The sequence below is a fragment of the Pygocentrus nattereri genome, chromosome 3 (genome assembly GCF_015220715.1).
Source record: "Pygocentrus nattereri isolate fPygNat1 chromosome 3, fPygNat1.pri, whole genome shotgun sequence".
Lineage (NCBI taxonomy): Eukaryota > Metazoa > Chordata > Actinopteri > Characiformes > Serrasalmidae > Pygocentrus > Pygocentrus nattereri.
This window is the reverse complement of record NC_051213.1, coordinates 41,688,535-41,703,927: the sequence shown is the minus strand read 5'-3', so window position 1 is coordinate 41,703,927 and position 15,393 is coordinate 41,688,535. Positions and strand designations below refer to the sequence as shown.

General features: G+C 39.7%; 1 protein-coding gene across 1 annotated transcript in view; it reads right to left on the bottom strand.

The window, feature by feature from the left end:
* she (Src homology 2 domain containing E) overlaps positions 1 to 14,924 on the bottom strand; it is a 30,184-nt gene extending 15,260 nt beyond the window's left edge. Inside the window, exons 1-3 of the mRNA XM_037537093.1 lie at positions 14,023 to 14,924; positions 13,286 to 13,424; positions 5,609 to 5,735 (exon numbers count right to left, since the gene is read on the bottom strand). Of these exons, the coding sequence (XP_037392990.1) occupies positions 5,609 to 5,735; positions 13,286 to 13,424; positions 14,023 to 14,369 (613 nt within the window). The 5' untranslated portion in view covers positions 14,370 to 14,924. The remainder of the gene's footprint in view (positions 1 to 5,608; positions 5,736 to 13,285; positions 13,425 to 14,022) is intronic.
* Between the last annotated feature and the right edge of the window lie 469 nt (positions 14,925 to 15,393).

Below are 15,393 nucleotides of genomic sequence, written 5' to 3'. Positions count from 1 at the left end.
AGGCTATCGTTTCGCTCGATGCTGAGAAAGCATTCGATAGAGTGGAGTGGCCATACATGTTTGGTGTATTAAAACGCTTTAGATTTGGTCCAAAATTCAGTTCCTGGATACAGTTGTTATATACCTCCCCTACAGTCTGCATAACTACCAATGAATTAAATTCTCATTATTACTTCCTAGAGCTACTAGGCAAGGGTGTCCCTTGAGCCCGATTTTGTTTGCATTAGTTATCGAACCCTTATCAACCTCTCTCAAGACAACAGCTAACTTTCAAGGCATATGCAGAAGGGGAACAGAATACAAGGTATCTCTATATGCAGACGACTTAATATTATACATATCAGACACATCATTTTGTATCCCCCAAGTTATTAAAATGTTTGGTAGTTTCTCTGGTTATAAAGTAAATTATTCGAAGAGTATATGTTTCCCTTTAAATTGCATAGACATGTTTAACCCATACTCTGTCTTACCGCTTTGTGCATCGTTAACAGGATTCAAATACCTGGACGTATACATCACCTGCTCATTTAAAGAACTTTATTCCAAAAACTTTACACCTCTTCTGGATAAACTCAAACAAGATCTTCAGAAATGGGATGCTTTACGTCTATCTTTAGTAGGCCGAATAAACTGTATTAAAATGATGACTTCACCAAGGTTCATGTATTTATTTCAAAGTATTTATGTCTGTCCCTCCTGCTCTACGCATTGGTCACTTGAATCTGGACAGTCTTGACCCTGGTTTTGGATTTGCCCATAATAAATCTCGCTTGTCTCCGCCCATGCGTCTGCCTCAACATCGCTCCCCATTGTTTCAATCCCTCACTGTTAGCCCTAGTCACAACTAATTTACCTTTACCCATCTCAAATTACACAACATGTACAGTTGTTAGATCTACTTTAAAAATATGGTTTCAATTCCGACATCATTTTGGCCGACATCAACAAGTTCTCTACCTTGGGTCCTACAAGTAATAATCACATGTTCATTCCCGCAAAAATGGATCAAACCTTTAGTGACTGGCACAGGAAGCATATAATTAAGATTCACAGATCTGTACATCAACTGAGTTTTTGCATCTTTCACTGACCTTTCCTCTAAATTTCAGTTATCACCCTCATCCTTTTATCGTTTCCTTCAAACCCGGAATTTTATATGTAGTCAATGTTCAAACTTCCCAACTTTACCTTCTGAAAACATTTGGGAGAAAATTCTTGAATTGTCAATGCCTAGCAAGAGTCTGATCTCAAGAATTTACAATATTATCATTAATAATGATAATGCACGAGTGAAACGAATATGAACTGCGTGGAGTACAGAGTTAGATGTAGTATTATCAGATACAACCTGGGAATCTGCTCTGAATATGATCAATAAATCATCACCTTGTGCCCGACTTTATCTCATCCAGTTTAAAGTACTCCATCGAATGCATTACTGCAAGACTAAATTGTCAAAAATTTACAGTGGGGTAGATGAATTTTGCGATCGCTGTCACACAGCTAAAGCTGACCTTACACATATGTTCTGGTCCTGCCCAATATTATAAAATTTTTGTCTCACAATTGCAAAACGTCTATCAGCAGCATTTAAATTAAGAGTAGTACCAAATTTTCGATTTGCTATATTTGGGTTGATCAGTGGCGACACTCATATTCCAAACAGGATTAAAGAAGCTATCGCCTTTGCTTCTCTTCGCGCTAGACGAAGGATCCTCCCTCATTAGTTTCACAATGGCTTTGTGACCTTATACTTTTCCTTGGGTTGGAGAAGATCAGGTTTTCCAGTAAATACTCAGCAAAAAAATTTGATGTGACATGGGACCCAGGGATCTTGTATTCTGAAAATGAAAAAGTCTCCGAACACGAGGCTCACCCTTCCTCTATCCATATGAATATGACCAATAATGACCTTAGCAACCATGACCTGACCTTATTTCCATTTTTACTAATTTAATTGCCCAGCTACATTTAAGAAATGTTCAGTTCAGTCTTAAAAGTTGGTCCAAAAACTCCCAAACACATGCTGAGGTCTGGACTCTGGGAAGGACAGTCCTCCAGTCTTCTAAGAAAACCAGTAGCTTCTTTTTTTTGACTGTTTTAGTGTATTTCTTTTCTCTCAGTGAGAGCTTTGGGACAGTTACACATCCTTTGAGACCAAAAGCGTGGTCTTCTCACAGTGGAAGGATGGACAGAAACAACCATTGATTTTTTAGATCTGGAGGGAGAGTGGAGCTTGATTTTCTCCTCTCTCTCAAAACGAAAGCTTTAAGTGCTGTTTATCTGATGACAGTTTTGGTGTCTATAAGGTCTTGCAGGTGATTGTCAGGAGTCCCATTTTCTTTGTAGCTTTTAACCATTTTTGAGCTCCAGTTTTGGAAAATCCTCTTTTTTTCTTATTTTCCTTTGACTTTCTCACCTCCTTACACAAGTAGACTGCTTCATATCTAATCTCCTCAGAAACATCTACTGAAAAATGAATAACTTAACGGCCCTTTTGATATATGATGATATATATATGATGATGTCTGACTTTTGCACAGTAACAGAATTATAAATCCCCATTATAAAATAAATCTCCAGCATCTTTTAATATTTTCACTTCCTGTGGGACGCAGCATATCTAAGGTGCAACTGGACATTTAAAAGCGTATTTGATGACTGTATACCTGATACGGAAAACATACTAATAGAGAAATATATATTTTCATTACAATCTTAAGAATCTGCACTCGCCTGGTCGACAGATGAAACAAAACCAACTGCATTTTATTTAATAGTATGCTCAATCCATCCAGTGTGCATCACATGCTACTACACACTTAAAATTCACAATTCAAGCGTTCTTTAGTTCAGAAAATAGTTCTCTAAAGAACCATGAACACTCAAAGAACCCTCTGCATGATTAAAGGGCTTTTTGTATCATGAAAGCATTTTTCAACTGGATTAAGAATGTGTGCTGTAGACGGTTTAATACAGAGCCTTCTTGAAAAAAACTTAGTGTTATATAGAGCCCTTTTCAAAAAGGTTCTATACAGAACCGTACGTAGCACATTCTTCATAAATCTGAAGAACAATTTCATGATGCAAAGACGTCTTTAACCAAGCAAAGGGTTCTTTGAGTGCTCATGGTTCTACACAGAACTATTTTCTTTACTAAAAAACCCTTGAAGAACCATCATTCTCCTCGGGCCACGTTCGGCTGTTTCGTTTAAAATCTCTTTGAACGTTGAGCAGTTGTGATATCTATCGGGTTGAGGTCAGGACTCTGTGCAGGCCAGTCAAGTTCTTCCACACCAAACTCGCTCATCCGTGTCTTTATGGACCTTGCTTTGTGTACTGGTGCGCAGTCATGTTGGAACAGGAAGGGGTCGTCCCCAAACTGTTCCCACAAAGTTGGGAGCATGAAATTGTTCAAAATCATTTGGTCTGCTGAAGCATTAAAAGTTCCTTTCACTGGACTAAGGGGTCGAGCCCAACTCCCGAAAAACAACCCCACACCATAATCCCCCCTCCACCAAACTTTACAGTTGGCACAATGCAGTCAGACAAGTTCTGGCAACCGCCAAACCCAGACTCGTCCATCGGATTGTCAGACAGAGAAGCGTGATTTGTCACTCCAGAGAACCCATCTCCACTACTCTAGAGACCAGTGGCGGCGCTTTACACCACTGCATTGGACGCTTTGCATTGCACTTGTTGATGCAAGGCTTGGATGCAGCTGCTCGGCCATGGAAACCCATTCCACGAAGCTCTCGAGTTAATCTGAAGGCCACTTGCAGTCTGGAGGTCTGTAGCGACTGACTCTGCAGAAAGTTGGCGACCTCTGCACACTATGTCATTTTACATGGCCTACCACTTCATGGCTGAGCTGCTGTCGTTCCCAATCACTTTCACTTTGTTATAATACTACTTACAGCTGACTGTGGAATATTTAGTAGTGAGGAAATTTCACGACTGGTTTTGGACACCTGTGGCCATGGAAGTGATTGGAACACCTGAATTCAATTACTTGGATGGGTGAGTGAAAACTTTTGAAAATACAGCGCATGAAAGAGTCTTAAATCAGGACTGAAAATGTGTGATTCAATGGGTTTTTTGCTGTTCACACTGCTACAGCCCAGATGACATATCTGTGTCACTTATGAAGAAAAAGATCAGATTTGGGCCACTTTTACCTGCTGTGTAAATGTAGCCTTAGATTATGTTTTAGTTCAGTACAAGTCATTTAGAGCGGTTTGATGCAACAATCTCTGTTCTAGAGAAAAGAATCAAGTCTGAATTATTCAGAGTGGTGGTGATAGAAGCAAGACATCTGAGTGTGACGCCTCTTGAAGCTCCCTCTCATAAAATATTACATGAAATAGTTTGCAACAATGAAGAAGATCCTGGCCTAAAAATGTCTTTTTTTATACAATCATAGTTGAGAGATACATGCAAGGCAAGAGGCAAAATAGCACCTAATGAAAATAAAGTTTTTTTTTCGACTATCAACATCCCATATAAAACTCAGAAACCCTCCCCCTGGATATTAAATATGATAGACAAGGCGAACTCTGACTCCTATGTGTAAAGAGAATCCAAGCTGGTAAGTTGCTCTACAATTATCCATTTCACAATAAACAACTCTGAATGACTGTTTACATCTCAAAGATTGAATTATGCAGAAAAATATTTTGAAAATTCTGTAGAATTTGTCTTTATTAGTAGATTCCAGTGGGTGGAGTTGCATTCCTTCAGATCATCAACTTGTTTAAGACATAACAATAGCGAGTAAACAAGCAAATTCCATTTTTCTTTAAAAAAATTGCACAAAAGACCGTAGTTAGGTGCTGGTTAGCAAATTTGCTCTTGTAATTTCCAACCTGCCTTATTTCAATTAACTATAACACTCCGTTTTAGAAGAGTACACTATAGTTTCTCAAGGTTGAATGGGACTTTTGCCAACATTCTGTATAGCTTGTCCAACCTCACAGCTGCTAAGAAAGAATGCATTTATGGGCGGAGCATGGTTAGAGCAATTGCAACATGCAAATTAAAAATAGTACAATAAAAATATTCTCATGATTATAATAAAGACATGCTGGGTTCTACTGTAATTAAAATTGTGCATAAAGTTTATGGAATCAAATGGTGAAAGAGGCAAAGCTTGGTGCTCGATCTTTCTACGTCCACAGCCTGCGTTACTCCACTGTCACTTTATGTCTGGCCTATTGTGTGAGAAAACAATGGCTGTACCAAGGGAAGGCTGGCCTAGGCCCATGATTGGCCGGCTTAGCCGAGCGCTTCCTGAGTTCTGGGAAGTGATTGGGGGGGTGGCAGAGGAGGGGGGAGGGCTTTCTCACACTGCCGGGCGCTTCTGTGGGGGGGACGGCAGGGGTCAACTTCCTGTCCAGAGAATGGGGCAGAGGAAACACAGACAGGAAACAGGAAGCAGAAAGAGGAAACTGCACCCATTGTCCCAGCACAACACTATCACCGTGGCAACCAGCGAGGAGAGAGGGTGCAGAGATTTTTTTTGAAAACCCTGCTGTTTTCTGCTCATTGTTGTGGAGGAGTAATAAGAGATGAAGGAAGGAATGAAAAGAGAGAAAGACAGTCCTACCTGTGATAATGAGTTGGGCATCATAAGGTTCCATGTATCCATCATTCTCTCCTTCTCTTTCAGCTTCTCTCTGCTCCCTCGTTTTCTCTGCATCATAAGGGTCGGCATAATCCTCCAGTATAATCAGCTGTTGAGAGAGATTAAGCAGAAGAGAAAGAGTCTAGTAACTATACTACTAAATAACTAACAAGCTCAACAATTCTACATTGTTCGAGCTACTCTATGTTCATTTTGGCTATTTGGACCTCTCTGGTGGAAATTTTGTAACGTGCGTTGTGCTTCAGACCCCTTCCCCAAGTGGAATCTGATGTTTGCAAGCTAATTGAAAGCTGTGGGTCTTTCAAAAGATGAAGTGTAGCTCCTCGTGTCTCGGAGGAAGCACACATTAGCCTTCAGCCTCCCAGCCTGGTTGCATTGTGAAATAGGAGGAGACCAAGCTAGTGGGGAGAAAGCTGGGTGAAAAAAAACAGTGGGCCATATTGTCAGTTATCATGGATGATAAACAAAATAAGCTTAAACAGTTGCCCATTGTCTTGTATGATCTGTTTTGAAAAACACAGAGGTATCCTTTAACCTCTTAACAAGTCATTAGCTCCTTTACTTTGCATAGATGTCCCTGTAGTTACTGAATGATATGCTTTTGTATGAAATAATCCTATTAAGCGGTTCTATATTAGTAAGAGGATAGTATGGCAAAATTTTACATCGTGATACATTTTCAAGAAACACAGTATCCACCACTGTACGTTTAAACAGTATGTTTAAAACTATGCTATTTTTATTCAGTGTTTCACATACTGCACATCTTTGTGCTGATACATGCAGTTGTTAGTGTTTTTAAGTACTGATAATATACTCAAAAAAAGACATATGTACTGATGACATGCTCAAAGGATGTTGAGATGTAATGTGCTAGATGTAATGTGTCTACTCCACATTCCGATTTGGATCACCAGTGCAGCCGTATGTATCAGTGCAAATCCAATAAATATTAATAGTCTTTCAAGCTAGAACCACCTACACCATAGAAATTCAGCTCAAATAATAGTCCAACTACACTGAAATGCAATGAAAGTGACTGAATTTGCTTGATTCCACTTCCACAAACATTCTTCCACCTCATGTAAAAACACTGCCTTTTAAATTGTGTGAAAATTGATGATAGACATGGTCTAAAGTCACTTACGTTAAACATTCTCCTGAGAATTTTGGACATAAAACCCCATTTCCAAAAAATTTGGGACGCTGTGTGAAATGTAATGCAAAACTAATTGCAATGCAATGAAGTGCAAATCATATAAACCCTATATTTCACTACAAATAGTACAAAGACAACATATCAAATGCTGAAATGGAGAAATTCTATTGTTTTTTTTAAAATATATGCCCAAAAAGTTGGGAGAGGGCCAAAAAAAGGCTGTTAAAGTTGTGTAGTGCTAAAAAATACAACTGGTGGCAACAGGTCAGTAACATGACTGGGTCCAAAAAGAGCATCACAGAGAGGCTTTCAGAAGTAAAGATGTGGAGGGGTCCACTACTCTGTGCAAGACTGCCAAAAGAATAACGTTTCTCAACATAAAATAGGAAATAACATTTGCTTTTCATTATCTATGGTACATAACATTAAAAGATTCAGAGAATCTGGAGAAATCTCTCTATACAAGGGACAAGGCCAAAAACCACTATTTGCTGGCTGTGATCTTTGGGCCCTCAGGCAGCACTACATTAAAACCAGACATGATTCTGTAGTTGAAATCACTGCCTGGGCTCAGAAACACTTTTGAAAACCACTGACTGTGAAAAAAGTTTGTCACTGCATCCACAAACGCAAGTAAAAACTTTAAAACACAAAGAAGAAAAACCAAATATAAACAGGACCCAGGAATGCTGCCTGAGCTCATATGAAATGGACTGAGCCGAAGCGGAAAAGTGTTCTGTGGTCCAACGAATCAACGTTTGAAATTCTTTTTGGAAATCATGGACACTGTGTCCTCTGGACCAAAGACCACTCGGCTTATTATCAGTGCACAGTTCAAAAGCCAGTATTCATGATGGTATAGGGGTGCAGTAGTGCACATAGTATGTGCATATCTGTGAAGGCACCATTAATGCTGAACGATATAAACATGTTTCGGCAACATATGCTGCCATCCAGACCACGTCTTTTTCAGGGAAGATGAATCAAACAAATACAATGCATCACAGTTTTTCAGTATGTTGTGTAAAACATAAATAAGTAAATAAATAAAAAACAGAATATGATGATTTGCAAATCCTTCTCAATCTATATTCAATTGAATACACTACAAAGACAAGATATTTAATGTTCAAACGGATAAACTTTTTTGTTTTTTGCAAATATTCACTCATTTTGAATTTGATGCCTGCAACACGTCCCAAAGAAGTTGGGACAGGGGCATGTTTACCACTGTGTTACATCACCTTTCCTTTTAACAACAATCAATAAACGTTTGGGAACTGAGGACACTAATTGTTGAAGCTTTGTAGGTGGAATTCTTTCCCATTCTTGCTTGGTTTACAACTTCAGTTGCTTAACAGTTGTTGTACTTTGCGCTTCATAATGCTCCACATATTTTCAATGGGAGACAGGTCTGGTCTGCAGGCAGGCCAGTCTAGTACCCGCACTCTTTTACTACGAAGCCACGCTGTTGTAACACATGCAGAATGTGGCTTGGCATTGTCTTGCTGAAATAAGCAGGACGTCCTTGAAAAAGATGTTGCTTGGATGGCAGCATATGTTGCTCCAAAACCTGTATGTACCTTTCAGCATTAATGGTGCCTTCACAGATGTGCAAGTTACCCATGCCATGGTCACTAACACACCCCCATACCATCAGAGATACTGGCATGTGAACTTTGCGCTGATAACAATCCGGACAGTCCTTTTCCTCTTTGGCCCGGAGGACACGACGTCCATGATTTCCAAAAACTATTTGAATGTGGACTCGTCAGACCACAGGACACTTTTCCACTTTGCGTCAGTCCATCTCAGATGAGCTCGGGCCCAGAGAAGCCGGCGGTGTTTCTGGGTGTTGTTGATATATGGCTTTCACTTTGCATGGCAGAGTTTTAACTTGCACTTGTAGATGGAGCGACAAACTGTGTTCACTGGCAATGGTTTTCTGAAGTGTTCCTGAGCCCATGTCCTTTACAGAATGATGTTGGTTTTTAATGCAGTGCCGCCTGAGCGATCGAAGGTCACGGGCATTCAATGTTGGTTTTCTGCCTTGCCACTTACTTGCAGAGATTTCTCCAGATTCTCTGAATCTTTTGATATTATGGACTGTAGATGATGAAATCCCTAAATTCCTTGCAATTGCACATTGAGAAACATTGTTCTTAAACTGTTGGACTATTTGTTCATGCAGTTGTTCACAAAGTGGTGAACCTCGCCCCATCCTTGCTTGTGAATGACTGAACCTTTCAGGGATGCTCCCTTTATACCCAATCATGACACTCACCTGTTTACAATTAACCTGTTCACCTGTGGAATGTTCCAAGCAGGTGTTTTTTGAGCATTCCTCAACTTTCCCAGTCTTTTGTTGCTCCTGTCCCAACTTCTTTGGAACATGTTGCAGGCATCAAATTCAAAATGAGTGAATATTTGCAAAAAACAAAAAGGTTTATCTGTTTGAACATTAAATATCTTGTCTTTGTAGTGTATTCAATTGAATATAGGTAGAAAAGGATTTGCAAATCATCGCATTCTGTTTATATTCGTCCCAATTATACGTCCCAACTTCATTGGAATTGGGGTTGTATGTATTTTTAGTGACTGTATGTACCAGTGCAAACCCAATATGCGGATACACATCCAGACTATTCTCTATCTGCTGTATCTGTAGGATATGCTCGGTTACCATAAATAAGAAAAGAGGACCTGTTGACTCAAGACAATGAGCAGGTGCTGAAGCACCTTCCCATAGGCTTTGATTATAAAAATGCTGGAGTGTATTAAAGGTTTTTCATGCTTGAATCACCACTAAACCACAGGAGGATATTGTGTCCCATCTCCTGTCCAGTTCAGCACCTCCTCCCCACCCTCTTCCCCCAACACCAACGCCCCCGGACTTTTTGTTGTGACTTCATGAGAGTCTGATTTCTGTGGTATTTTGTTCAAAGTGCAGCCGGAGGGCCAGTCCACCTCTGGGAGCGGTTGCAGTGTCCGTATCAAGTGACATAATTCTTCAAACGTCACCCTTCACTGGGGACGGGAAGAAAAGATACACACATTGTATTGTATTCTATTCTTTCTATATTTGTGTGTGTGAGTGCACCTGTGTGTGTGTGTGTTGTGTGTGTGTGTGTGTGCACACCCATTGAAAAAAAGAGCAGTGATGAGCTCTGCACTGTGTGTGTGAGTTTGTTTTATGTACGTTCTGAGGACATACTCGTGAGTTCATAAGAAAACCACAGTCAGGATCAAAAATGTTTACTTAAAAAAAAAAAAAAAAAAAAAAGCTCCATGAAAGTTTTATTATTATGTTTGAAACAATCCTAACACATCCTGTACAGGGGAAAAACAAACTATCAATTTCTATTTATTTGCTGACTTTAACAATACAATGTAAAATGTGCCATAACTTTTGCACAGATCCCTTTTTAGTCCCCCCAATATGTTCAATTCAGCAATAATTGTGCATTATAAATGAATAAATGTGCATGAGTGTGATCTCTGCAGAGGAGGTGTATTTACATACAAAAGTTTGGGCACCCCAGTTAAACGATATTTTGTTGATTTTCTGAGTGAAAGTATGTTCACATACTAATTTATTTAACTTCCAGTTACAACAGCCGTTAAGTACAAGTTATTCATTTTTCAGTGTCAGTAACTGAGTAACTGAATTTACTTGATTCATTGCACTAAATCCTCTCTCTTTACAATGAATCATGCAGTTGATCAGTGTTCTACAAGTTTCAATGATATCCATGATACATGATATGTTCAGAAAAGCATACTGTATTGTTTTGTGACATATATCACAATAATGGTATATACTGACATATTGCATAGTCCTACCTCTAAATATTCTATCCTTCAAATGTTAAAACCAATGAGCTAAAGCTGTGTCCTCCCAACAAAAGCTGTTCCCAGAGGAGTCACTGACATTGTTCTCTTTCAAAGACACTCTAACAATCACACAAGCAACTATCCAAACACACCTTAGCTGCCTCAATTTCTTTCTCATGTGCATCTAAAATGGCTAAAGACGTTATTTCTGAGGAGATTAGATATAAGATTGTTTACTTTCAGATGTCCTAAAAGGATGTGTAGCCTTCAAGAAGCTGTTACTGAGAAAAATTTGCCCCCACCAAAACTGGACATCTCAGATGTGAGTTGAGGTTTTATAGAGCGATAAGGCTAAACATGTAATTGGCTTTACTTGGATTGAGAGAAGCAGAAAATGCAACCAACTTCTAAGACTGAACTTTGGAGGTGTGGAAAAACACTGTTGCACATTTCTTTGAAAAACTGAAAGTAAGTCTCCTGAAAAGAAGGAAAGCTGTAATAAAGGTAAAGGGTGGGCACAACAGATACTGAAAATTGTGATGTTATATTTAGGTGTTAAGGCTTCTCTGTGATTTTCTGTTAAATATGTTTTTCCTGATCCTCACAAATTAATAATGTTCTAAATGCTCATTTTGTATATAAACATTATTATTTATTACATATAAGTGCTCACATATATACAAACCATATTAGATATACTATTGCTACATATGGGTGCTTACATACAGTTGTATGCAAAGGTTTATTTAACACATCCTCTACAGAGAACTCACTTCTGCACATCTAATGCACAGTTACTGATGACTTGCTGAGTTTGACATTCAGATAAAATGTACAATTATTTTAAAATGTGAACAGAACCACAAAAATACAAACACGAAATGTGGACTGTGCAAAGGTTGAAGTGTGTTTTACATTGAATTCTTTATTTTTTACCAATGTTAAACTGAAATAAATAGAAATTGTGCAGTCAAATTGGCAGAAGAATGGCATAATGAAATATAAATAATACACATTGGACATGTATATGTCTCCACGTCCTGACACTGAATATAAAACCTGGGTGACCCCTGTGTACGAATGTGTGTGTGTGTGTGTGTATAGGCAGGACGACAGAGCAATAGAGACAGGAAGAGTGGCAGGGAAAGGTTCATGCTCATTGTGTTTGTTCTCCTACTGACTGATCATAATGCAACCGCACAGTGAATAGGGGATGGCAATGGAGAAGAGAGAGGGAGAGAGAAAGAGAGAGAGAGAGAGGGTGGGGGGAAGAGGGGATACAGCAAAAACAAAGAAGGCTGGAAGAGAGATACTGATCTCGGCTTTCATAACAAAAACGTTTTCTTTTGGTTCCCACAGACAACAGCGCAGCTAAAAAAATAAGAGTATGTCATGTCATGCATTCAGTCATGTGTAGAGCAGGAACGCCACATACATATACCACTGTATAACCTACATTACCAGTGTTACAGCGGCAGCTTCACTCTGCCATAAACGCCGCATAAATCCCACCGGGCCCGTATTAGTTTCTCACAGTCATAAATACATCATTTACATTAAAAAATGCATAGGCACTAGTTCTATATAATCTTAAGTAACATGATTTGTGCTTCTGTGAGTGTCAAATGCTATGTTTCTAGAGTTTTTTACTCAGTTCTACTTACACTGAGTTTCTGATGTTTTTCATTCTATTGTGTTGGTTTAACTCCTGGACTGCATAACTGTTGCTCACACCTCCAACTTTACAGATGAAGCCCTTTATTTTAGACCAAAAGGATCCAAAAAAGAAAAGAATAGATCCGAACAAACTTCATTTCCTATGCTGTTAGATGGAGAACTGAGGGTACTTGGGAAGTTTGGAAACTTTTTTTAATATATACACTAACAACATGTTTAACCCCTTTAAATGGCCAGAGCCCACCAATGTTTTATTACACACTTCTGTAACCTAAGAATAGCTCAGCCTGTTGGCACTTAACTCTCTGTAGTTACTGTATAAAAAGCCTTAGTATGTAATAAGCCTGGGATTTTAAAGGGTAAACTGAGTTAACTGAGACTCCTAGTCCAACCTCTGTTTACATATTATGTTACATTAAAAGTTACAGAATACTTCATTGTGGGTAGCGGTGGGCGATATGACAATATTTATTGCTATCACGAAAAATGACATGACATTTTGTCACTTTTTTGGGTATATCATTAGAAAGAAATTCATTACAAAGAAAGCGTGACATTGCTGTCCAAAAAAAATTAAAAAAATCAAAAACGCTTGAAACATAATGTAAACATAAACTATCATATTTGAATTATATTTTAAAAAACTGAAAAAACAAAATGCATCTTTTTTTTGGACAAGAACTTTATTTAGGACTAGGGTTTTACATGAAGCTCTGTGTTTTCAAATGTGCCATTACTGGTGCTTTTTTTGTCTGTTCCAAACGTCAAAAAAGCTAAAAAGTGCATATTCTGCTTTGTGAAAATGTCTTGGAAGTGTTGTGATGTTACATACACCCCCCTGAATTGTAGCTACTGGACGAGACGTCTTAAGAACCCAGGGAGCTGAGACGAAGACGCCAGACTTCACCTAATGAAGCATCACAGTAGAATCACTGTTGTTTACAAGCTTAGACTCACTATGGACTCACCGTCTCGGTTTTAACAGGTGACTTTCCCTTCTCGTCCATCCCAGAACCCTCTGCTGGACCACTGCCGTACTTGGCGCACTTGTCTTGTTTGTCCACCTTGATCATGCGACTCATGTAGGCGTCAGCGATGCTGGTGGTCCTAAGAACAGAACAAACTAGACTGTAAAACAAACATTTGGGGTCTTAACTCAGAAAAGTTAGTCAACTTCAGTTGGATTCTTCTACACTCTTAAAAAAGATGGTTCCTCAAGAGTTCTTTAGTTAAGGCAATGGTTGTATCTAGAACCATGTGTTCTATACAGAGCCATTTCATGCTTAAATGGTTCTTTGCAAAGCGAAATGGTTCTTGATTGATTATTGATGGAGAACGTGTTGAAGCTTTTTTGGAAATGGTTCTGTAAAGCACTGAAAAGTTCTGCTGTTTCAAGACTGACACTGTAACAACAAAAGAACCCTTTTTGGTGCTATATCGGTGCCATTTTTATGATCATATACACCACGTTCTGCATCAACTTGAACAACCATGTAAATCATGTACCATCTATATAGAACTCATGGTTCTAAACAGAACCATTTCCTTTACTGAAGAACCCTCTTTCTCAAGTGTTCCGTTTACTTGCTATTACATGGTCAGTTACCTCACACCTTCACAGCAGCCCAGTAATGAACTTTATTTATTTTTTCATTTATTCTTTTTTATAGAGTATAATTTTTGTCCTCATATCCCCCACCCTTACCTGAGAGTGCGGTGGTCTTCGAAGCCCTCCATTTTTGGGTTCTTCTTGTTCTTGCCCGGAATCAGGATCTCCCAGATTTTTCCGTCCTTTACCGAGCCGGAACCCGAGCTCCAGTGATTCCGGCCAAGCTCGATGGCCGAATTTTTTCGGGTTCTGCCGGACAGCAGCGACCCAACACCTCCTCCTCCACCTCCATTTTCAGAATTTTTCCGCAGGCTCCCTTTAGCACCCGCGCTCACGGTCAGCCCAGGTTTGGGTCGAGTTTGGGGTCCAGATTCGGAAGCCGACCGGATTCGGTCGGAACCCGTCTTTAGACTGGTGGGGAAATCTTTAAACCACTTTGCCATGACCGCTCCGACCGTCTGAACAACTCTCCATACACAAACCGCAACAACTTTCGGCGACTTTTCAGCTCTTTGCTTACGAACCTTCTCGTTTTCCAGGCTAATCGACTTTCAGCCGTTTGCTAGTTAACCGTCTTGTTTGCTAGCCGTTTTCCTCAGTGATGCTAACAGCTAAACGGACTTCTGCCCAATTGGCTCCAGAATGTTTTGACTGGATTTCTGTGTCGAGTGAGTAAAAGAAATTTGTTAAAATCTCGTTCCAAACTTTTGGGGAATGATTCCAGATATTTTAAACCCGCTTTTAACCAGCAAAAGTCCAAATTTTCAATTTTTTTATCCCATTCGTTGACTTTTCCTAGCAACTCTTTATTTTTTTTCCCATTTCCTAACTCTTACATCTGGAAGTTGATCTGTTCTCTCCCTCAGACTTATTCCCGCAAAATAAACAGCAGCCTCTGAAGGGCATAGACGCGGAAAAACTGGAAGTTTTTCTTCACTCTCTCCGAAGAGCCCATTCCCGGTGTGTCCACTCAGAGCGACAGTCCAGACGGAGTGCTGAGGCGGTCGCGCGCGCGTACCCGCGCCTGTGCTTTCTGGGGAGGATGCGGGGGAGCGCGTGCGTGTGCGCGCGCACGAAAGGGGGAAGGTACGTTCACAAGTCGTTTGGGGTCTGCAGGGTCGCCGGAGGGTAAAAGCGTGAACTTTCTTTAAGTAAGGATATCAAATGTCTTGTGTGACAAACCTGTTCAGCCATCTAAACTGTGTATATATATATATAATAGAGTGGACAGTGAGTGGACACAGTGTTTAAAAACTCCTGCAGCACTGCTGTGTCTGATCCACTCATACCAGCACAACACACACTAACACACCACCACCACCAGATCAGTGTTACTGCTCTGTGAGGGTCCATGGGGGGCCTGACCACTGAAGAACAAGGTGAAAGTGGACTACAGTATATTATATATATGTATATACAGTATATGAGTGTTTCTACACTCATAGTCTACTTTATCAGCTCTGCTGA